Here is a 24437-nt window from a genome sequence, read left to right on the forward strand (position 1 = left end):
TGCAATGATATTACAAACAAGGCCTTTAAAACACAAACTACTTCCAACTGTAAAACAGAAGTTCCAGCCATGAGAGAGCTTAAAAAGACACTGAATGGTGGGAGAGGTTACTATTTCCCCCACTCCCCAACCTATTGCGTCCTGGTGAATGGTTTGGTGATGGTCTCTTTGTCGTACGGGACCATCACAGGCTTAGTTATGGGCAAAAATGTTTTGAAAACAAAATGCCCAGCAAAGCATTATGGGGCAAGCTGAATAAGTACAGTTAATATTGTAGTATCGGCACTACCGCTATACTGGGAGAGCCGCTTTGAGGATTTCTTTGGTTTTTTTTCTGTGTTAAATGCTTCAGTTTGTATATTTTTCAACTGCCAAACTTGTTAGGTGGTACTCATGTAAAGCGTTCCTCAGATCAAGGTCACTCTATATGAAACTTCACGTAGTCATGTAAAGAGCTCCTCGGATTACAGTTTGGGCTATATGAACTTTTTTTTTTTTTAAATTGATTAAATAAATTCAAAAGAACCTCCCTCCAGTTTGCAGCCTTTGTGCGCAGACACTACAAAGAAATGGCAGCATGCCCAAAACAAGGAAGAGGAAGAAACAACATACGGCCATGCAGCGGGAAGCGGCAAGGCAAAAGAAAAAAGTAGCGTGCCACACTAAGGTATATGGACAATCGTACAATAATCCATGTAACAGGGTCAGTCTCCAAGGCGGTAACAAAGTAGCTTCAAGGCTGAACAAACAAAGCCTCTACCTATGAAATCAAAGACATTTTGAGAGGCAGGCCAAGGAACAAATTAAAGTGATGGGCGTAAGATGGGTGTGTTGAAAACCCACAGATGTAGACTACAACACGTTGAGAGACAGCACTTGCTTGGTGCTTAGGCTCAACCTAGAAACGGCTGTCTTCTATATTGCCACCTACGATCACATGCTCGTGGTGGATGCTTTTATGCTATTTTGTGGCACTGCTAGTGAGTATACACCACAAAGCCTTGCTTGTGCAGTGTAGGACTGACAAGTACATCATAAGTGATCTAACTGCCAAATGCTGTCAGAAGGAGCTAATCAAAAATGTCAAGGTAGCACATTTAATAATCCCTCTTTCCCCTTTATGTTAATCATTTGTTTCTCAAGTAAAGCAACAAACCGTACTCCTTTGACTATGATAAATATGAAAACTTGCTCAGTTGAGTAACCTACCAGATATATACCAGTGTTGAACTAAGCGCGTTGTTTGCAGCTGGCCCTTCCATTTTTCACACTGTTGACCAATGCCACCAAACTGCTGTGCTTCCATTTTGCAAGCCATGCTCTTCACAAGCTCCTCCAGTTGACAAGGTAAATCCACTAGGTAATTTTCAATACTTAAGTGACTGGATCTGACCTTTTTCTTGTTCTCTTCCATGTAGCACCGCCTCCTTCTTACTAAATACCACAGGTCAGTCTTCCCTGGCTTCTTCAAATGTTTTGCGTCCTTATAATGACCCATAGTCGAAACACCATCAATCAACAGTACTGGATGTGAACCAAGGGTGAAAGAATTTGTGAAATGCAATATTGTATTACACGCTTTACAACAACTTGCATTAATATTATGGTCATGTGCCTTTTAATTTAAGAGGTCCTGTGCATAATTTCCGTGTACCTTCCCTCATTGTATTTTTCTGTTTATGAGCCTCCTTTATTTGTATATCAATAATAATTACCATTATTATCCTTTTCTTGGACTTCTGACGCCTTCTTATGCCAGTCTGCAATAATACTGTGTCCATGCTACAATCTACCATTTCTGATTTAGTGACACTATCATTTGCAGGTCTCTAAAGAATCAAAATCTGTGAATGTATTGTTCTAAGGCAGGCTTCTCCAAAGAGTAGCTTGTGAGCGGCAGGTAGCTCTCTGCTACCTGTTAGTAGCTCTTCAGTGTGCAACCAAGCCTACCAAATTAGAAGCGTTTGGTTGAATTAATAATTGTATATCAAAACTGAAACGTTTTCATTCGAGCCAAAATGTGTGTATTTTCAGAAATCATAGGCCGATGTATGGCGAAAAATAGCTGCATTTTCAAAATATATTCACAGCAAAAAAAAATCAGAGTGCTAAATAATGAAGCATTGGGCGTACATTACTCTTATTATTACATTTTATACTACTGTTGGCAGCCTAGCCTGATGCACTACGGTGATCAACTGCTGGTAATCTTTCATATGGCAGTCACTAATGTCATACTGTCTAATGCGGTCACTAATACAACACTTATTAGTAGCTCGTGATGATTTTCATTGAACATGGGTAGCTCTTATTACAGAAAAGGTGTGAGACCAGTGTCCCAAGGGAATCCCTGTTTTCTTCAATCACTTGCTTATTTGTCATTCGCCAAGAGATAGGTGAAAGAGCCCCCACAAAAAATCACAAGGAAAGCAGATGTGTCCTGGTGCAAATTTTTGCCAATTCTAATAGAGAACCTCTTGCATGCGTGTCGAGGAACGGTTCGTGCTAAAGGTATTTTTAAAAACATTTTACTTTTTTTTCTGCAACTCATATTGTGTGCCTGCCATATACATTGACCTATTTTCATAAAACAAGGGCCTAATTTACTCCTAAGCCTCCCCTTTTCTGCTCTACATTGTGCCATCTACTACAAGCATTATACTAATGGTAAAAAAACAGCCTTCCATACTCTTTTAGTAATTGTTATCTATTAATCCCGGGATGCATGCCCCAAACGCTGACTAATTACCAATGACTGCTCACTTCAATCACTCATCACTTACAAATTGTAAGGCATACTAAGGTCTGCGCTCTTCTATACAGTAACACTCAGGGGATATTGGAATCCACCCCACAATCATTTAGGGGGTCATTCTGACCCTGGCGGTAATTACCGCCATGGCGGAGGTCGGCGGTAGCACCGCCAACAGGCTGGCGGTGCACCGCTGGGCATTCTGACCGCGGCGGTTCAGCCGCGGCCAGAAACGGAAAATCGGCGGTGTACCGCCGACTTCCCGCTGCCCTTGAGAATCCTCCATGGCGGCGGAGCGCGCTCCGCCGCCATGGGGATTCTGACACCCCCTACCGCCATCCTGTTCCTGGCGGGTCTCCCGCCAGGAACAGGATGACGGTAGGGGGTGCTGCGGGGCCCCTGGGGGCCCCTGCAGTGCCCATGCCAGTGGCATGGGAACTGCAGGGGCCCCCGTAAGAGGGCCCCACGAAGAATTTCAGTGTCTGCTTTGCAGACACTGAAATTCGCGATGGGTGCAACTGCACCCGTCGCACCTTCCCACTCCGCCGGCTCCATTCTGAGCCGGCGTCCTCGTGGGAAGGGTGTTTCCCGCTGGGCTGGCGGGCGGACTTTCGGCGGTCGCCCGCCAGCCCAGTGGGAAACCCAGAATGACCGCCGCGGTCTTTTGACCGCGGTACGGTCTTCTGGCGGTTCCCGCTTGGCGGGCGGCTCACCCCCTTAGTATTTCCAATGCATGAACGGGTGTGCCATCCATCCCTTGGTAATCTCTTCCCGGCATCAATCAATGGTTCTAGTGCGAGGAAATGACAGGGTGAGAGGAAAGGTAATAATTGTGATGTAATCCAGCCCTATGGCACATCCACCAAGATTTTCTTTTGCTCACATCTCCAGTTTTGCTTTTTTTCCCCATTTTGACCCTTGGCCAAACATGGAAACCTTAAGTATTCAATCACCTAGCCACAAAGGATAGTCTATGTACTGAGTGAACATTGTCATTCTGCTCCTTTCTCAAACCCAGACTAGCGAGGCACTAAATAGTACGTGTAAACAAGGTTGCATCTATCTATCAATCAGTTATTCTCGTTGTGTGTGTGTCCGTGTTCATATACCCATACATCTGAGCACATGAATGACTATTTGCCTATTGAATGGTTTGTGTGCTAGGGTGCCTGCATGTCTATGTCGTCTGTAGGTATGTCATTCTCGGTGTGGAAGGGTATATATGTATGTTGCTGTGCCTGTGCACGCATGTATACAAACACATATTTGTGGTCCAAGTGGAAGTAGAAGCGTGTCTGACCTAAGGTATTAATACAAAAGTCAAGGATTTTGGTTTTGTTAAATGTTTAATTTATTTTTAAGTACTACTACATTAATGATCAAGTACCAGAATGGCAAGTTTTAAAAACTCCTCCAAATAAATTATTGATTTCAGATGCAGGGTACACAGATGAACTGCTTTCTAAAGCACCAAATGTAAAAGAGCGCAAGGAAGTCTTTTTTATGTGACTGAAGTTGATGTTTTTACACACGGACTAGGGTTTTAATTTGACTGGCAATTTCTAAAGAGCTTCTTTGTCAGTATCTCATCTACAACTTGTTTCCTCAGGTATTATCAGAAAAATATTTCTTAACATCTCAGAGAAAAAGCATTTAAAAAAAGAAAGATGAAAATATTAATTAAAACTACATGAAGCTTTCAAGTGGAATATTTACCCAAAAAAGTGAAAAACATTAGCATAACAAGTACTGATCAGACATTTAGAGTTGAACTCTCCATGCTATGACGTGAAGCTTTGCCGTATAGTGCTCCTCTGACATGACCTCAAATTACTGCCATCTGTCATTCCTTTCCAGGAAGCCTTCACTGCAGCAGTTTTTCCATTAGGATCGTAGAGCCAAGTACAGTTACTTCCCTCTGCGCTGCAGTTATAGCAGCTCTGTCACTAATGTCATCATAACTTCCCTTTCACAGAAGCAACATCAAAATCCTAACTTTTTTTTTTTTTTTACAGCAGTCACAGTCACCTGTTACCCCCAGCACCATAATAACCCCTACATCATCTACCACTATCTTCAACTGTTGCGGCCGTCTACCCTGCTAAGAGAAGCAGATCCTGGACGGATTATGAGCCTTGCACACATCATATCTAGGACTGGCCAAATGAGGAGTGTTAGACCTGTCAGCTCTTGGTGTGGTTTCCCCTGTCTTTTGCTTCTGACATCCTGTTTTTGATCCTGTGCTGAATTTTGTTTGTTAGCTTTCGCACTCTGGGCATTTTACCACTGCTGAGCAGTGCTAATGTGCAAGTGCTCCCTGTCTAAAATTGTAATTGTGATTGGGTTATCCATGATTGGCATATGTGATTTACTAGTAATTCCCTAGTAAAGTGCACCAGGTTTGCCAAGGGCCTGTACATAAAATGCTACTAGCGGGTCTGCAGCACTGATTGTGCCACCCACATGAGTAGCCCTTTAAACAGGTCTCATAACGGCCACTGCAGTGTCTTATGTGCAGTTTAAACTGCCATTTCGACCTGGCAATTGCACCCACTCACAAGGCCCAAACCTTCCCTTTTACTACATGTAAGTCACCCCTAAATTAGGCCCACAGCAGCCCCATGGGCAGGCTGCAGTGTATTTAAAAGCTAGGATATGTACTGGTGTGTTTTACATGTCCCTATAGTGAAAACCGAATTTAGCTGTTTTTCATTACTGCAAGGCCTATCTCCCCCATAAGATAGCACTGGGATTGCCTTAAAATACATTGCAAGTGTAATTTCCCATTGGGAGCAGATAGCGATCTGGAGTTTTGGGTCTCTGATCTCACATTTAAAAAATAAATCTTTTGGTGAAGTCGTTTTATGGAGTTGAAGTTGGAAAGTGCAACTTTTAGAAAGTGGGCATTCTCTTGCTTAATAATTCTGTGCCTCTGCCTGTCTGCTGAATACACGTCTGGGTCAGGATGACAATTGGGCTGTTTGTGCATTCACTCTAGACAGTCACACAAAGGAAGCGGAGGTGTGCCCAGCATATCTTGATGTCCCATTAACAGGCTGATGGGTCTTCCTTTGCTAGAGTGGTGGGAGGAGCTGGCACTTGCACCTAAATAGGGCTGTTACTGTCCTCACACAACCCAGTGTATAACCCCTTGGAGTGTGTCTGGGGCTAGGACAGGGAAACGCAGGGTCTTGAGCACTATAAAGACTTCTCTTTGAAGTTTTCCTACTTCAAAGACAGAAATGGGTACTGGATCTGACACCACGCAGTTAGAATCCTTCTGGGCTGGGGAACATGAGGAAATTCCGTCAGGAAGAAAAGCTGGGTGCTGTAAAATGGACTGCAAGTTTGCCTGTTGCTTTGTTGTGCTGGCCTGCTGCTTCTGCCCTCGGAGTGAAAAGACTGGTCTTGGCTTTTACATCCTGCTTCCACAGGTTCTCAAAGGGCTTGGACTGAGCTTGCCTCTTGGTAAGAAGTCTCAGGGACAACAAAGACTTCACCTGCCAGCGCCTGGGCTCTCTTGCTGAGAGCCATGACTTGCCAGGGGGGTCAAATCCAATACCTGGGTCCTTTGGAGGGAGTTCTGGTGCGACAAAAAACTAGTGCATCATGACAGCAGACTCCACTGCAGTACCTGTGGTCCCATGGTGTGATCGTAACACTGCAAAGACGACGCCTCACGTTTTGACCGGCTGGGTTAGTCGACCTTGCCTTGTCATAAGCAATCAACATCTCGCAGCCAACACTGCATCACCTCCTCTGCAACCACAAGAAATCAACGCCTCACCTCCCCTGCCTAGCAGTAAGGACTCAACGCCTCACTTCCCCGTGGCAGTAAGGAACAGACGCCACACCAGCTCCAGCGATGCCTCAACTCCCCGACTCTGTTCAACGTCTTTGTTTCCTCATCGTTTTCCAAGGTTGTGTAACCAGGGTCGACACGACTCAGTGGCCGGCTGTGCTCCCTTGCGACATGGCACCAGACTGTTGGAAGCAACTCCGTCAAGCCGTTTTGATAGCCCTAGTTGGAGCTATTGTGTTTCTAAATGTGATACTACATTTGATCTTTGAAAATTCCTCTATAATTGTATGTGTTGGATTTTTGTTGTTTTAGTCTTGTTTTACTCTGATAAATAGTGGCTATTTTTCTAAACTGGTGTTGAATACTTTTGTGGTGTTTTCACTGAGTTACTGTGTGCATTTGTGTACAAATACTTTACACATTGCCTCTGAGATTAGCCTTACTGATTGAGCCAAGCTACCAAGGGGGTCAGCAGGGGTTATCTTAGCCGTGTGACTCCCTTACCCTGCCTAGAGTAAAGGTCCCTACTTGGAAGGGGTGCAAACCACTGCCAACTAGAGACTCCATTTCTAACAATGAGTCTAGGGTCAGAAGCCCACAAAATCTGGCTAGCAACAAGGAAAGGGTGCTCCTCTATGATTGGCGGAAGCCTGAAGATGTTTAAAATCTGCAGCCCTCTAGTTGATCGTGGCATCCAGCTAGGACAACAAGAGGCATTCAAGTACCGACCTACTCAAACAGTATTGGGTTAGTTCTTCGTTATCAGGTCACCAAAGAGGCCTGCACACCAGTGAAAGACTAATACTATTAGAAGAGGAGTGAAATCGCAGCTGCAGTTAGCACCACATGTCGAACTGGACCACTTCAGCACTTCCCGAATAGTGCATGTTGACAAAGCATATATCACTGTTTTTCTTAAGATAGGAGACAGGCACTACTTGATATTGGTTCCTTAAGAGTGTGCAAAACAGAGTGGGGGTTCGGTTTAAACTGTCTGTTTTGGCATGGGATTTCTTGCACATCCATGTTGATTATGATGTGTGGGATGTAGGAGGTTATGGACTGAGCATGCAGGGAATACCAGATTATTGTGGTTACCTTAAATCCACAAATTTTTAGTACTAAAATTCCTGATGCTGGAATCCTCAATTCTCAGCCTAGAAGATTAACCTCAACAAATTGACATAGTGGGTTTAAGCATGCTCATGAAAGCTCCTTAGTAAGCATGATATTTGGAATAAGACCACTTTTGGGATTTCTGAATTTAGAACTAGTACATGGTGAGAAGGCATAGGCTATTTCAGATCCTGGACAGGATACCGGCAGCACTGGATGTCAGCTTCTCAACAGTGTGGACAACAAGATGAGGTTTGGTTTTAAAAGGGTTTTCTTGCACCACTGTGTTGTTTGCGACGCGTGGAATGGATTAGGTATACTAATGATCATGGTGACTTTTTTTGTTTTTTTAACTAAACACATTTTCAAACATTTCTTATTCTCCCTTTGCTGACAGATTCTGCTTAGATATTCATAGTATTGATTTGTAAATGGATTAACATGGATACATTGATGGCATCTGTTTACTTTAAGGTGTGTTTTGGTTGATACGCTATGGTTTTTTTATGCATGCAAACATTAGAAATGCCTAACTTACAGTGATAAAGGCGACACTCTCCATATGAGATGCCTCACAATATTGTATGTAACATGTATGGTGAACTCTTGCTTTGGTCTATTTTACCATGTGTTCATTTATTGATAAATATAACCTGTATAATCTCAAAATTAAATTGTACTAATAGTTTGAGCATTTGAAGAACTCTCTGGGATATGAATGGGTCTATATTTGATATGTTCCTATGAATGTGCACTAGAGGTTGTTAGACATCAATCCCATATCTGGAATTTTCACTCTTTTCTTTTTTTGGTGATGGTCTTTTTTTTTTTTAAATATTGACAGACTACTTGCTTATTGCATCAATTTTGTGTATATTTTTAGTCCCTGAGGAAGCCTAGGCTACAATGCTGGACAAAACATGTGATGGCCGGAGGTTTTGATGAGAGGAGCAGAATAAAGAACGCCTGTCGGAATATACCTGACAAGACGTTGTTCGTGTTCTCTTTTGTGCTTGCAAGGATGTATTTTAATATTTCAGGTTCATCATGTGGCACAATAGTGAGGCTGCTCTTCTTAGTTGTGTAGGCACCTACAAAACTTCTCAAATAGTCACTTAGCTACACTATGGTAGTGAGTTTTGCTTACAAACTCTTTGGCCACCTGAGTTATACTGTGAATTGTGCCCCTCACCAAACAACAATGCCACCAGTCACCTTACCGACAGGGCAATGAAGGTGCAACAGTGACATTAACGAGTTTGGTGCAGTTTGGATGGTAGGTTTTGATAGAGTGCGTACTTTAAACTGTGACAACCTCCACTCTTGCTGTGGTACTAATGTGGTAGCCAAAGTTGGAGAAAAGACACTTTTAAAGCGCAAAGGTCAAGCATGCACATACATTTTAATGGAGACCTAAAAACAACCATTCAGGATAATACGGACTATCAAGAGCGCAGAGCCTGCACGCTAAAATAAACTATGCAATTGTATTTCAGCTCCAGAAGGTTCTAATATCTTCTGTTTTTGTCTGCACCTTACTTTTAGTTGTTTGTTTTATTTTTAATCTACCCGTTAATAAATTCCTTTTATTTTTCTAAAATAAAGCACTGCCCAGACAGTGATGTTACTGCCTATTATTCGTTTTTTCTCACTGCACTAAATTTTCTAACCTACTCTGGCTCCTAAAGTGTCCCTTGATCACTCGTCTTCGCTATTCTAAGAGAGAACAAGCATTTGCAATGGAATAGGTCTTGCATTGCTTATTTATCTGTTTTGGTTTGGAGTATAAGGGATGTATGTGGTGTAGAGTTGAAATTTGTGGTTTGTATTCTAATTGGTACTTGCAGAGTTGTGCAGTGTGGAACTGTGTGGTACAGAGTGTATTTGTGTAGTGAAATTATGTGGCATGGTGAATACATACACGAGTGAGAGCTGCATAGAATAGGTTGAAAGGAAGCTAGAGAGGCGTAGGAAGTTTATTTAGGAACTGGTGCAAGCTTCCCTCACAGGGATGGTACAATGCAAGCTTCCCTCACAGTGATGGTACAATGCCAGCTTCCCTCACAGTGATGGTACAATGCCAGCTTCCCTCACAGAGAAGGCACAATGAAAGCCTACCTCACAGAGAAGGCACAATGAAAGCCTACCTCACAGAGAAGGCACAATGAAAGCCTACCTCACAGAGAAGGCACAATGGAAGCTTCCCTCACAGAGAAGGCACAAGGCTAGCTTCCCTCACAGAGAAGGTACAATGAAAGCTTCCCTCACAGAGAAGGTACAATGCTAGCTTCCCTCACACGGAAGGTACAATGCTAGCTTCCCTCACACGGAAGGTACAATGCTAGCTTCCCTCACACGGAAGGTACAATGCTAGCTTCCCTCACACGGAAGGTACAATGCTAGCTTCCCTCACACGGAAGGTACAATGCTAGCTTCCCTCACACGGAAGGTACAATGCTAGCTTCCCTCACACGGAAGGTACAATGCTAGCTTTCCTCACACGGAAGGTACAATGCTAGCTTTCCTCACACGGAAGGTACAATGCTAGCTTCCCTCACACGGAAGGTACAATGCTAGCTTCCCTCACACAGAAGGTACAATGCTAGCTTCTCTCACACGGAAGGTACAATGCTAGCTTCCCTCACACGGAAGGTACAATGCTAGCTTCCCTCACACAGAAGGTACAATGCTAGCTTCCCTCACACAGAAGGTACAATGCTAGCTTCCCTCACACAGAAGGTACAATGCTAGCTTCCCTCACACAGAAGGTACAATGCTAGCTTCCCTCACACAGAAGGTACAATGCAAGCTTCCCTCACACACAGCAGATACAGTACAGGCAGCAGTGCAGGCTTCCCTCGCATACAGCAGATGCAGCACAGCAGTGGTGCAAGCTTTCCTCTCAGAGGATGTACGATGCAAGCTTCCCCTACACAAGGAACAGATACAGTGCAAGGCAGCAGTGCAAGCTTCCCTTCACACACAGCAGATAAAGCACAGCATCAGTGCAAGCTTCCCTCACAGAGAAGGTACAATGCAAGCTTCCCTCAGAGAAAGTACCATGCAGGCACCCCTAACAGACGGTAGGTACCACGCAAGCTTCCCTCACAGAGACGGTACCATGCAAGCTTCCCTCACAGAGACGGTACCATGCAAGCTTCCCTGGCAGGGAAGGTGCAATGAAGGCTTCCCTGACAGGGAAAGTACAATGCTGGCTTCCCTGACAGGGCAGGTGCAATGCTGGCTTCCCTGACGGGGCAGGTGCAATGCTGGCTTCCCTGACGGGGCAGGTGCAATGCTGGCTTCCCTGACAGGGAGGGTACAATGCTATCTTTCCTCAGAGACAAGGTACAATGCACGCTTCCCTCACATAGAAGGTACCCTTCCCTACACCAAAACTGAATTTCTCCTTGTTTGGCAGGTACCTTACCCATGATCAAAGGTACAGTCGCAGGATTAAAGCCTGGCGTTACTGCAGGTGGTTGTGCCGGAGCAGCACATGCTGGGTTCGTGTTCAATGTTTGCATTACAAACTGTACATCTTCTGTATATTGCAGTCAGCTCAGCATATAAGCGACGGACTTCAGCTGCCGTTAAGTTTGCTGCAGCAGGGTGAGATGTATAAGTGGCCAATAAAGGCCAGGTAGGACCATCATTACTTAGAGGACCTAACCTAAGATGCAAAATTGTGTGGGGTAGGGCACCATCAAGCCAATTATTACGTTCTTAATAAGATATAGGGATTTCTAGATATGGATATGCTCTGTATTATGCAGGCATATTTGCAGGTGTATAGTGATGAAATGTATTTGTGTTCCCATCAGCTGCCTGAAATGTGACCCAAGAATAAAACATTTCTGTTCTATAGGCTGGATGAGCCTCAACAACAAATTTAACTGGATCCCCCCTTCCCCCGAGCCGTTAGACCATGTGCCAGTAAATGTGCAGTAAGGGGTGGTCGCATATTGAGTGCAATTGCTATCTGTTGCTGATTTGCCATGATGAATGGTTAATTTGTTCAGAGATAAGTACACCAAATGGGGATTATCCTTTTAATGGTTCAAGGTTGAACAACCCACAGCGTTAGTTAGGTACTCCCTACGTAGCTGAGGAGAAAAATCCTCATTACCATGGACATCTCTGTATATAGTACTGAGGTGTCTTTGTATGTAGTGAGACAGAGATATTCAGGAGGATCCGGAAATTAGAGCCTAACGAAACACTAGCAGCGCCATGTCGCGTAAACTCTCATTATTCTAATGAGACTACTGGATTTGAGCAGCAGAATCACTTGCACCGTGGAGGATTGAGTCTAACCCACTACAGGTGACTCCAGTTGGCCTAATCTGGGTTTTGCTCCAGCTAACTAGCAGTGCCTCATCTCCATCCAAGAGCAGGGATGGTTGGGCAGCCAAGCAGATGACACAATTGACTCCTTCGGGAAATCGGGGTCACTCAGATCACATTTGTTTCTCTCATTTACATTAGTCTCACATATACAAGGACAATCAGAGGCAGTATATGTTTCAATAAGGTTTTAATGAAGCAACTTTATCATAGATAATAAAGCATGTAATGCAATAACCAGGACGATGAAGCATGACAGGATTAAAATTGTGACAAGGAGAGTAAAGCATAAAAATAACGCTACCATGTTGTCACTAGAGTCATTAAAATAATTCCTGACTAGGCTACCTTAGAGCACAGCATGTTAAGCTCTAGTTATGCCCTTCAGGTTCCCCTGGGAAGACATCATCCCTCAAACCTGACTAATAGGAATGTAGTCTACATAAGCAGCTGTAGCGAAGCATTCAGCAATCAGCAATCAGCATACAGGCATGGTCATCTGGCTGGAATCTCCCTCTAAGGTGTATGGGACAGAAGTGATTTTATAATAAAACAGCTGATGTTCTGAGAAAACGTCCCTACATAAGGATGTGTACGTTTCTATGAACACTAGAGACAAAGCGTTGCCACGTTTACCAGCAACCTATCTTACTGCAGCCTTGAGAAAAGCACAGAGTGAAAGAAATGTCTTGTTAAAGAACGCAGTGCTGACCTAGGCAAAGAACAGCTAGATAGAGAGAAATAAAATAAGACCACAAATGTGGCTAGTGTTAAAATAATAAAACAAAGCTGAATAAAATATATCTAGAATATTTGATTTGCTATCTGATTAGTGTACTAATGTGAATGACATTTGTTTGTAGAAAGTCAAGTGTTAGTATGACTAAGTGGGTCATTTACATTCGTCCTGTGATTCTTCTTACAGATTCTTCCTGTTGGAGTAGACATTTGAGAATAACAGACGGCAGCAGGCCATTTGATGGTTATTCCTCAATCTCAAGCATGGCGTCTAAACGTGACAGGAATAGATATGAGTAATGGTGGTACCAGCCCAATCATAAACGTTTATCTTATAACGCAATATGTGTTACAGGTTTTGCACATGTGTTATAATCCTGCAGGTATGCTGTAAAGGATGAACTACCGGTTCTTGTACATGATATTATATCATGCTGCAAAATGACGAGGCCACAAGGAGAGTCCAGGATGATATTAAGGAACTCAAATGCAGTTTGGAAAAATTTCCTTTGGTAAAGTCACAGGTAGTTCATCATGATCTAATACCAGATGCATACATGCGCACACACACACACAAATAATCAAACACCGTTCACTCACTGTAGAGTGTCCCTCTAAGAAAACAAGTATTGGCAAAGGAAATAGGTTTCGCCTATGCAAGAGCTATTGTCTCTGTCAATGTGTTTCAGCCATGTTGTACACCACTGTGGTTGCTATTCATCATGGCTAAAAGTTAGAGGCATGAATAGAGTGTTGTAGAGTGATGCAGACTGTCATACAGTAGAGTGGTGTAGACTGGTGTAGAGTGTCAGAGTAGAGTGTTGTAAAGGAGATTGGTGTGGAGGAGAGTGGAGTAGTGGTCTGTGGAGTGGAGGAGAAGGAGTGCTGGGAGGGGGTGGAGTGTCAGAGTGGAGAGTCAAAGAGTGGAGCGGCATAGAGTGGCATAGAGTGGAGGAGCACGGAGTGGAGAAGAGTGGAGTACTCATGGTGTGATAGTGCAAATCCATTACAAAACAACACATTTTCAATTAAAACAACCACTACATTTGCACAGAGTTTTACATATTACACTATACAGCTCACAAACGACAATGCGTGGAAATGGCATCACCCAGTGTATTGATTGTATTCAAATATATGTTTCCAGCACACTTCAAAATTACAAAAATTTGCTTTATTTATGCTTTCCTAATTTTGATACATTCTGAAATATTTGCACAGTTCATTTACAGACATGGAAGTTTTGTTCTGTGCTAGAAAAAAAGTTATTTCCTGTAACCCCCAGATTGTCAGGTAAATCCTCTCACTTTGAAGTGAAATAAAGAAAAGTGAACACCAAGATCCCTTGGAAGACAGAGATGGACGTTTGACCTCGGTTTTTGAATGCAAAAAACAAATGTGACAAGATGAGAACAAAATTTAAAGACTTGTTTACAAAAAACGAGTGCTTGTGAGAAATAAAGCCAGCAAATAGAATGATAGCAAATGTGATTTACACACCACAAAGCCACTGGTAAGTGTGCAATCACTATCCTTGCCAGGGTAAGGCACAAGCAAACCCCAAACTACCCTATGCTCAACCTTCTGGTACCCTGGCAAAGAGCAGTCATGCTCAACTTAGAAGCAATGTGTATGGTATTTATGCACCACTTTAAATAGCAATAAAGTGAAAACACAACACAAGAAAAATCACACACCTATTTAGAAACGTAGAGTACATTTAATTGAATAAATCAATACCAAAACAAAAAAAATAAAATCAGTAGAGCCTGAGATGTGCAATTTTTAAGATTTATGTGAAAACTAAAAAGCCCAAAGCGCCACTCGCGGCTATCTGGTTGTGTAAGACCAGGGGAAAGTCACAAATCCAGGCCGAGTGCGATAGAGTGCAGGCTGGATAAGGGGACCACATTAGTCCCACTGAAAAGTTACCTTCTCAGTCCAGTGCAGAGTCAATTTTGTGGTGGAAGGGGCCCCAAGGAGCAGGGAAGTGTTGCAGATGGTCGTTAATGCAGCACGAAGAGCAGGCTTAGCTTTATAGACCTTCATCACTGTAGTCCAAAGATCCTGTTGTCGTTGCAAACAGCAGAGTCACAGCTTTACAATGGCCCTCCCCATGAGCGGTCGATGATGTAGTGCAAAGGGTCGGGCTGATGGAACTTTGCGTTGTCAGACTGTGCGAGTGACAAGAATTCAGTGCCAACAGGGAAGTTCACTGACGCAAAGAGTCTAAAACCCTCAATTCCGCCTCTCCAAGGCCACACCAAGGGTCCAGGACCTGAGGCACACCATTTGGGGGTCAGGGGCTTGCACCAGCTGCATCTGGGTCCTGGTGCAGGGAGCCCGTTATGTTCCTGTGGCTCAGCACAGAAGGCCAGCTGACTAGCCCTTGGAGTCACCCTGGAATCCCCGATTCAGGTGTTGGTCCAAATCCCTCTGACTCAGGCAGGAGGCAGCAATCCAGCAAGGCAGAAGTCCAGCAAAGCAGTAGTTCACAAGACCAGAAGTAGTTCAGAGTGGCAGTCCAATATTTATACCTGGGCCTTCTTTTGAAGTGGGAGAAGCTTCTAGAGGTTTCCCTTTGAAGTCCACAACTTCTTGAATTCCCTGTCCTGGCTTCAGACTATCTACACAGGGTATGCAAGCCTTTGTGGGGAGGCAGGACACAGCCTATTCAAACGTAAGTAGGGCTTTGCCAAGCTCCGCCCTCCCATCCTCCCAGTGATGGTCCAACAAGGCATAGCTAATCTCTCTATTGTTTGTGGATGTCTAGGAGGAACACATAAAGCACAACTGTCAGCTATATTCAATCATGTCATCCAAAGACAGGGTTTAAGCACTAAATGGCTAAGGCAGGAAAATGCCAACTTTCTAAAAGTGGCTTTTTCAGAACTGTAATTTAAAATGCAACTTCACCATAAGAGAGGATCTTGCACTACAATTTCAAAGACACCAAACAATCTAGTCCCCTGCTCCAATTTGGAAATTATCACATAATAATTGTAAAAATGTAACTCTGATGGTAGTATATGGGAACAGTAGGCCTTGCAGTAGTGAAAAATTAAGTTACAAGTTTTTAATTAAATATCCATGGTGCCTACAAAGCTCTTCCAAAAAGTAAATTTGTTTAGCGCATGCTATGCAAGTCTGCTCTTGCTTTAGTTACACACTCATGTATGCCCGTCAGGTGAAAATCAACCCTCTGACACTGAAATGCCAGAGGGTTATTTAGACTAGCAGAGTCAGAGTGGTACTGTTAAGGACTCAGAACAAATGTCCTCAACCCATTCCTTGATACCCTGCACTTTCCAACCCCTTCCTTTCCCACCTACTATACTCCTCCCTCTTCTTTCTCTTTCTCTTCCTATTTCTAAACCCCTCTTAGTTTAGGTTTTGCATCTTTATCCATTAGGGCAGCGTGTATTATAGAAGTCAAACACATGAGTGGACGAATGCATCTCTCTTTGGGACACGGTTTATTCTTCAGCACTATGATTATATGAATTTCAACTGTTCCTAGTGTTGTCTGTGACATGACTTGTTTACTAAAGTGTATCTTTTCCTTTCTGTTAATAAATACATAAATATTGTTCTGCTACCACTTATGGTAGAACACACTGTGTAAATTACCCTGCCGAAGATGGCTGTAACAGAAATAGGCCGCCTATGTATAGATGGGAAGTTTGGCGGTGGAGCAATTTTGCTCAAGGGGTAATGACACTCCACATGATAATTTTATATACACCAGGTTGCGTAACACACAAAGAACACTCTACCAGGGTTTCCAGATGAGTCATCTTATTCTTCCAGCTGATTTTTCCCACTGACACAATTCATAATCTCTGCCAATGTCATCGGATTGGTCTCCACACTCTATGTTCACGTATCGCAAAGTAGAGGGGGTTAGCCTGGCTCAGCCAGAGTGGCTTGCATGGCAAAGCTGGGAGAGCCACCGACCTAGGCTCAATGGTCATACTGTTGTACACAAACAGGTATAATATCTTTGAATTACAGGCACAAGCGATTGCAACATAGGACTGGAGAGATGTGTCCCGCTCCCACAGATGTCAACAATGTGTACTTGAAAATGACAACAACTGGCTTCTCCACCTCACGTGGGAATGTCCTCCTATTTATAAAAACTGGCAGGAAGTTCTCTGGGTAGTGGAAGACATGACACTGAGTTCTGTAGAACTAGACCCACATGTGACATAACAGGGTTATGTGAAGCGCATTCCGCAGGGCACGCACTGGATAACTGCAATGTCTCTCATGGTATCCAACAGCAGAGTGGCTGTGATTTGGAGGATGACTAGGCCCAAATGCACTGATTGATTGCATGCTAAGGCGATTTGTAATGATCATATAGAAACCTATACCTTTAAGCAGCCTCCCACATTCAGACCTAGAGACATCTGGGGAATCTACAGGCCATATATGTCCTAATTGGCGAGATGGACAGTCCTGAGGACCCTACTGAGGAAGCAATTGAATAGCTACTCCACTTATCGCTGATTGGTCTCAATTTAAGCCCTGTTGTGTCTTTCACTACATAATGTTGTTTCTTTATTAACGATCCTGCTCTTTTCATTTTATCTTTTGTTTTCATGATCAGTATACACCACTGTGTTAATTTGCTCAAATCTGGGCCACACTCTTGCACTGTCAAGAACATACGATCACTTATGATATAATGCTTTTCTTTTGTTCGTTTGAATGTATCTGTGCTACTTGTGTTTTTTTTAATGTATGGTCACTAGTAATGTTTCTATGATTGTACTTGCTATGTTGAATCTAAAATAAAACGTTTTAAAAAAATTGCAAAAAAGGAGTACTGTTGTATGACGAAAGTACTCTTCAGAAAGAGTAACAAAGGATTACACAATACATGCATTATTATAACTTTACGGTCACACATTTTTGCTGCAGTTAAAAAAGGAGCAACTAACACTCATTCTGGCGTTAAAGATTAATAAAACATGTTTGAAGATCCTAGCTAGGTACCTATCCTTTTACACATTAAGCAACTTACAAAGTCACTGAAGAGAAACCGTCCAAGAGTGGAAAAAATACCCATTCAAGTTTGAGTATATTACAAAATACTAGACAATATACTTACAACACGGGCTTCCATTAGGTTCCCTAAAAATCCATTCACCTTACGCCAGTCGCTCCCTAAGACCTCCCAACCGACAAGTAAGATTATTTCAAAATAGAAGTTCGTTCCCAAATAACTGTTCCCTTTAGATAGTATCATTAAGAAATGTGCTGACCTCGAAATAGGGAATTCTGTACTCTAAATAGGGAATTGTGTCTGATAAATGGTAAGCCTACAGTAAACACCTAGAATGATAATATAACCGTGGTTGCTCCACTGATGTACTATAGCACCTTCGAGATGCACACCCATAGGAGCGGGTCTGGCTAGAGTTAAACCGTACGGAAGCTGTCACAATTTCTAGTTTTTTTGTTAAGTAATAGATCGGCATGTCATGTTCTATGCGAAATGCAGATAACTCGATTCTGGTTGCTGGAACAGAATGCCCTTCAACATGAACACACGCCCCCATAATTGAAGTACACTAATTAGCTTTCTGGGTGCCATACTAAGAACGTTTATTAACTGCCCCTGCAGCATCAGAGCAAAATGAGAAATGCAAGCACAGTTAGCTGGAAAGCAAAATACTAAACAAACTTGAGGTTACACATACCCACTCGCTGGCCCTTTGAACCACTCACACACTATCTGAACCCACTACCGACACACCTCTCTTTCCACTCTATCCCAAGCAATGGTACTTCAAACCCCCCAGATTTAGGGGGGCTATTACCAGAAAACTTTTCCATATTCTCTGGAGTGTGGCTCTGTAAATACTGGGGTGAAGAAACAGCTATTCTTGCAAGTAAATGTCTGAATGTCTCCCACTAACGTCCTCTGGCTCACCTATACATCGGTGCCTACTAGTACTCCTTAGGTGCCAACATTCCTTAGTAATCCAGGCCTACCAGAGAGCCCAGTAAATTGGCAAGATGGTGGCCTAGACAGGACTACTTTCTACTTACTAAGGAACTGAGAGCTTGCCACTCCCTTCCATCCTCTGCGCCTTTCTTCACATCACAGACTGGATGCTAAACAAGAAGAGCTTCCAAAATCCATAGTGCAATGGCTCAATGAGGCCTGGTTTCTGGACATCCATCCATTGTTTCCACTTAGACCTGTCCTTCCTGTCAGGCTGTGGGCCCTTGCTTAACATGCTTCCCCCGCTCCGGGGATGGGGTATGGTCCTGCCACATATGCAGGGTTTTAGAAGGCAGAGGCCACACAGGGTTGTGTATGCAGCACCCACACCCAACTCAGCCTCTCACACTGAACTGTCTACAACTCCTAGAAAGTTACTCTCACACCCAGTAAAAAAATTAAAAGCTCGCTCTTTCCTGTCATTCTAGAACTCATTAGCCCAGCAGCTCTTGCAACCCCCGCCCCACTTACCGGAAGAGTCCAACATCATAATCCAGAAACAGATGAACAATGCCATCAGGTTGTGAAAGTATAACAAGGGATCTTTTACATGAGGAACCAGCTGATAATTAACAAAGCTTTTTTTCCCCTGCCATAACACATTTAGGAGAAGAACTAATGCCAGTCACCTGTTTGGCTTTAAGCAGGAATAACTGGGTCTGAGTCACTCACAGATTCACATGATCTTGACTAGCCTCGACAATTAACCAGACTCGCCACGAAATTTTCGAATGTCCCTATTAGTCAGACCACCTCGACTAAAATACACCTGAAGAAAAGTGATTTAATTTCTAAACTGCATAATGTTGACGTGATAGTGAACATCCCACACCCATAGTTCAGTTTTCTAAACATTTTGTACCATTATTTGTATTTTATTTTTTTATTTTGACCCAAATAAATTGGAAATTGGCAAACAGCGGTGCCATACAGTGGCATTCTTAGAGTGTGGCATTTTGGGAGGATTGCCTTCAATTACCAAACTAATTTCCTCTATCTGGCAAACACAGTGCACGGTTCACGAGGTAACAAGAGATATATGGACGGATTTTCCATTTTGTATTTACTCGCCACAGATGAATACAGTCTTGTTTAAACTGCAGGCTTAACATATATAAATAGAAATGCAACACTTCAAATAACTGAGATTTCCATACTCGCCTGTCACCTAACGTATATCTAGAGGCAGGAAGAGAAAGAGGGAGAAATAGAGGGAGAGAGAAGAGAGAGATCTAGATTGGAAGTAGGGAACTAAATAAGAGCACAGATAATTAATTCAATACTACAGACCAATCGCATGGTCTGCACTATCATAAGAGGTACACAATTTAAGTTCATGGAGAGTCTGCAGCGGCATTCACTTAAGCCATGTGTGTAATGTTGAGCTCTTCTCACACTTGCTTTGTAACTTCTTTATGGAGATGGCAGCAAGTGAGAAAGAAAGCTTAAAGTTCCAAGTTATGTGTGTATTTTTGAAATTACTGCCATCTTACTGACCTTGTGCTATTTTTTTTTAATTTGCTGATCTTGAAGGGTGGAGTAGAAGTATAGAAATGAACATCTTTCTTTGCCAAATAAAATACTTTTCGCACTTTAGTACTGCATCCACTTATTTGACCATGCTCGTCTGTGGATGAGAAGACTGTTCAATTATATCTATTAAATTCAAAAGATAGTTTTAGCACTTGTATGAGATAAGCAAACTGCAATCGCTATTCTCTCTGGATAGGGTTTCCATTAGATATGTGGTTATTGTTCTCACACTGTCCCACTTTCACATGCTTGCCCTTGCATCTTGCTTATTGTATCAATACTACAAAAAAACTCTACTCACTGCAGATCTAGGCCTGATGGTGTTTTCAATCTATGACGTCCGTTTACACTACTGCAGATCAGTTCAGAATTTCTGCTATGCATAGACGTGTTTTACTCCTTGTAACCCAGGGGTGGACTCTTTAGACTGTTTACTAAGGCTGCCTCCATTTAGTGCATGCCTACGAATTGTTCACCTGTTGCTCATGGATACAACGTAAACAGCATTTACTTAGGCAGACTTCAACCAGTGCATTCCAAGGGGATTGCTGGCTCGTGGTGGTATCTTTACCAAGGTTCTCTGTATCCAACAATGCCTCTGGGTTGCTCAACTGCTGCTCAATGAGGGACCATATAGATCAACTGTCATGACTGCATATGTCCCGTGCATACCGGGGCTGCTCCACCGTGGTTCCTCAGAAGCCCTTCGCACAAACACAGCAATGAGCATGTTTCCTTCATTCCATTCCTCTCTCTTCTTTCCCTTAGTTACATGCTAAAGCATAGCTACTCTTGTCAGGATAATATTCCACTATGGTCAGTTATGAGGACATCAATATGCTTGCCCATAGGCCACATCGCAATACAACACTTTCCAGATAAGCACTACCCTATAGTATTTCATGCTACCCATCTGCCAATGGAGTTTCGCACCACGTTGGTACTATATTATGACAACTGCATTGAACTGGTTAATGTTTTGTTGTGAGCTAAGCTAACATTGAAGACTCGTGGTACAGCTAGAATAATCCGACAAAATGTTTTTATTAGCAGTATGCGAGGAGCTAGAGGGAACGTTCTCGTGTAACACCATAAGCGCAATATCTTCATCTTACAATGAAAATCCAAAATAATACACTTATTTGATTCATGTACAATTACATAGTACCTTGAGTCAGGACAGATTATGCGATGATTATAGGACGGGGCTCTATGAACCGGTGAAGTTAAGATTAAAATAATAGGCTGTCAGGCCATATCTTTTGGCTTCCCAATAGGCATGTACACATATAATGTAAGAAGTGACAACAATTTATTTTACAAGCTTAAGTTTCGCATATATGGACAGATAGCACAAGTTAGGAAGTGACTTTTTAAAAAATAATAATAAAACAGAAACACTGGAGATCTCATGGAATAAAGAACCTTTTTTGTACACTGGGTGGAAAGAAGTTGACCCCTCCTAGGGTGACCAGATTACACTTAAGAAAGCTCATTAATAAAACGAGTCTGTGGAGACAGACTGGACAAAGTCTGTTTCTCATACTGTAAAACAGGGGAATACTGGAAAAAGTATTCAAGGTTTTTACTGCACCTTTCAAATTTCCAAACTGTCATTCTTAAAATTAGATTGTGCACCTATCTTTGTTGTATTTCACCCCATATTACTTTTGAATATCTGTACAGTTACAGGATTTATCCAGCCTAAGAGTAACTCCTTTTATAAGGATTGTGTTTTTCAAAGATTGGAAACAAGAGATGGACAATTTCAACAGGTCGCCGTATGTACAACCTCTGTTTGCAATTCCTTCTGGCATTCAAATATCCAATATGGCATAAACTCTTGTTTGCACTCGAGTCACTAGCAAATTGCTTAGGGTAGAGATTTTTCCCAGACCCATATTAGCCAAGTGAAACCTGACACTGGTCGACTAAGCATATACAGCACATGCACTGTTTGCAAACCTCGAAATTGAGAATTACTTACAGTATTCTTGTGTTAGTCCCCATTCATACTTGCATAAAGCATAATGAGCTGCAGAGTCCGCCCCTAAAAAACATCAAAACCAGTGCAATCGGATTTTACCACAAAGGTGATGTTGTGGCTGACCTGGAATGCGGGCCTCGGAGGTATTTCTTTGTTCTCCAAGATTCCTACATGAGAGTAACCCATACAGTCTACAGGCAGATGGGTGACCCCTTTAACAGCCCCATAAATGCACAAAGCAGGACTTATGTATTACACCAGCAATTGTTTCCTAAACACTCTTCAGATGTTACTCAATTCTAAATTCAACCATGGCGTGCACAATAAATGTTTCTGCACTCAATACAGTTCACCCTTAAATTATATACATAGTTGATAGTTCTAAAAATACTGCACCTTACCTGGAGCTCTTCGAAGGCTTCGTCAACGTTAGTCACCTGGTGCTGCTCGTGGAGGGACGGCTCGTCACAGAAGAAGCAGACCACGGTCCTATCAGTCAGGCAAAACAGCTTGACCTTCTCGTGATCCTTGCACGGGAAGGAGCTCCTCTGCGCATTGAGGATGGCATCCAGAGGGAAAGCCGCGTACCGCTCCACAATGTTGGAAAGCTTCAGGCTAGGTGACAGGGTGGGTTGAGCAAAAGTCCTCCGGCACTCGGGACAATCACGGGTGCCTTGATGTTCCTGCCGGCTCCAGTGCTCCGTGATACACTTGCGGCAAAAGTAGTGTTCGCACCCGAAGCTCACAGGGTCTTGGTAAATGCTCAGGCAGATGGAGCAAAGTAGCTCATCCTTCAAGCAGCACGCCATCATCGAGGCTAAGGGCTGACCCGAATAAGACGCTAATTGCAGCTAGCAAAAAATACGAGGTCCCAAAAGTACCTTCCTTCGTCTACAATTATAGAAATGAACTACTATTCGCATAAATATTAAATAAAAGTATCAACTAAGTCTGTTGTGCAAACTGACGAAATTAACTCCCTATTGTTAACATCGCGATTAACATCCAGTAAATGTCGAAGGCCTTTGGTCATGAGTAAGGACGGATGTTGAGGGTAGGATTCTAGCTTGACTTGACCCATAGAAGTCACACACTATTTCTTTCTCGGGAATTAATATCTAGCACAGTTCATTAAGAATTGATTCTCTAGGTCTACGCAAGCTTTAAAATTGCTTACCCTGGCCTGCTCTAACAAAGCAATACCATCCTTGCAAGGCTGCTACAGCGCAAAACCAATTATGTTACTAATAACCCTTTTTATGAGAAAATAAAACTGCAATATACTTTAAAAATCTTTTAATTTCGATTTGATGGAACAATACTTGCCTGCGCAATAAGGGGCTCTTCTGCAAGGTAGATGGACTCCGCCCTTCCGTCATTTCTACTCTATAAGCATCACAGATATAACTATATTACGCTGCCCAGCTTTCTACCTTATGTTCACGACCTGCGCAGGGCTAGTTCCTAGCGATGCAAAGTCAGCAACAGCTGGTTACAGGAAAGCAATCTAATAAAATGCACGAAAAAGAAAACGCCATCAAGGAGAACATGAAAAACGGTGAAACTACCACCACTATTTCAAACGCTAAGCTCTTACAGTTCTGTCTGGTCCAGCAGCTTTGTCTATCCAATGGTTCTTAGTTAAAGTGCACTCAACTAAGGGCAGTCCACGAAGGCGTCGTCACTGCTATATCATCTATAATTGCAGCCTACAAATTGCAGCCTACAAATGCACCCATTTCTGTTATACAAACTCCATTGCTCTACAACCATCGAGTACTACTCACTGACGCTTAGCTTCAGTATGCTCCTATTAAACACACCGCACCCCAACGCTCCTAAGCAAACCATCTGCCCGGTACTTATATGGATCGTCCACGAAATCAGTCTTATGTCTGCAATACATCTTTTGGCGGATGACATTAGTCTATACTTTCAGTACTTCCGGGTCGCATGGCAGCCAATTCCAAGGCGCAATGTATTCAGCTACGAGCAGAGGGCTTACAAGTGTGTAAACTGACCTAGGATTGGACCATTGCCATTTCATCCAATCCTAGCGCGCTGCACAGACTTTAGAAAAACATATTGGTTGCGACGCCCGCACTTGTTTCTCAGGTGTGTAAACACTCTCCCAGCAGGCTCT

At 42.9% G+C, this 24437-nt stretch overlaps 1 protein-coding gene across 1 annotated transcript in view; it reads right to left on the reverse strand.

The window, feature by feature from the left end:
- TRIM62 (tripartite motif containing 62) overlaps window positions 1-24212 on the reverse strand; it is a 151050-nt gene extending 126838 nt beyond the window's left edge. Inside the window, exon 1 of the mRNA XM_069240293.1 lies at window positions 22696-24212. Coding sequence (XP_069096394.1) covers window positions 22696-23106 — 411 coding nt within the window. The 5' untranslated portion in view covers window positions 23107-24212. The remainder of the gene's footprint in view (window positions 1-22695) is intronic.
- Window positions 24213-24437: the final 225 nt, after the last annotated feature.

Source organism: Pleurodeles waltl, chromosome 6 (assembly GCF_031143425.1).
Source record: "Pleurodeles waltl isolate 20211129_DDA chromosome 6, aPleWal1.hap1.20221129, whole genome shotgun sequence".
Taxonomy (NCBI): domain Eukaryota; kingdom Metazoa; phylum Chordata; class Amphibia; order Caudata; family Salamandridae; genus Pleurodeles; species Pleurodeles waltl.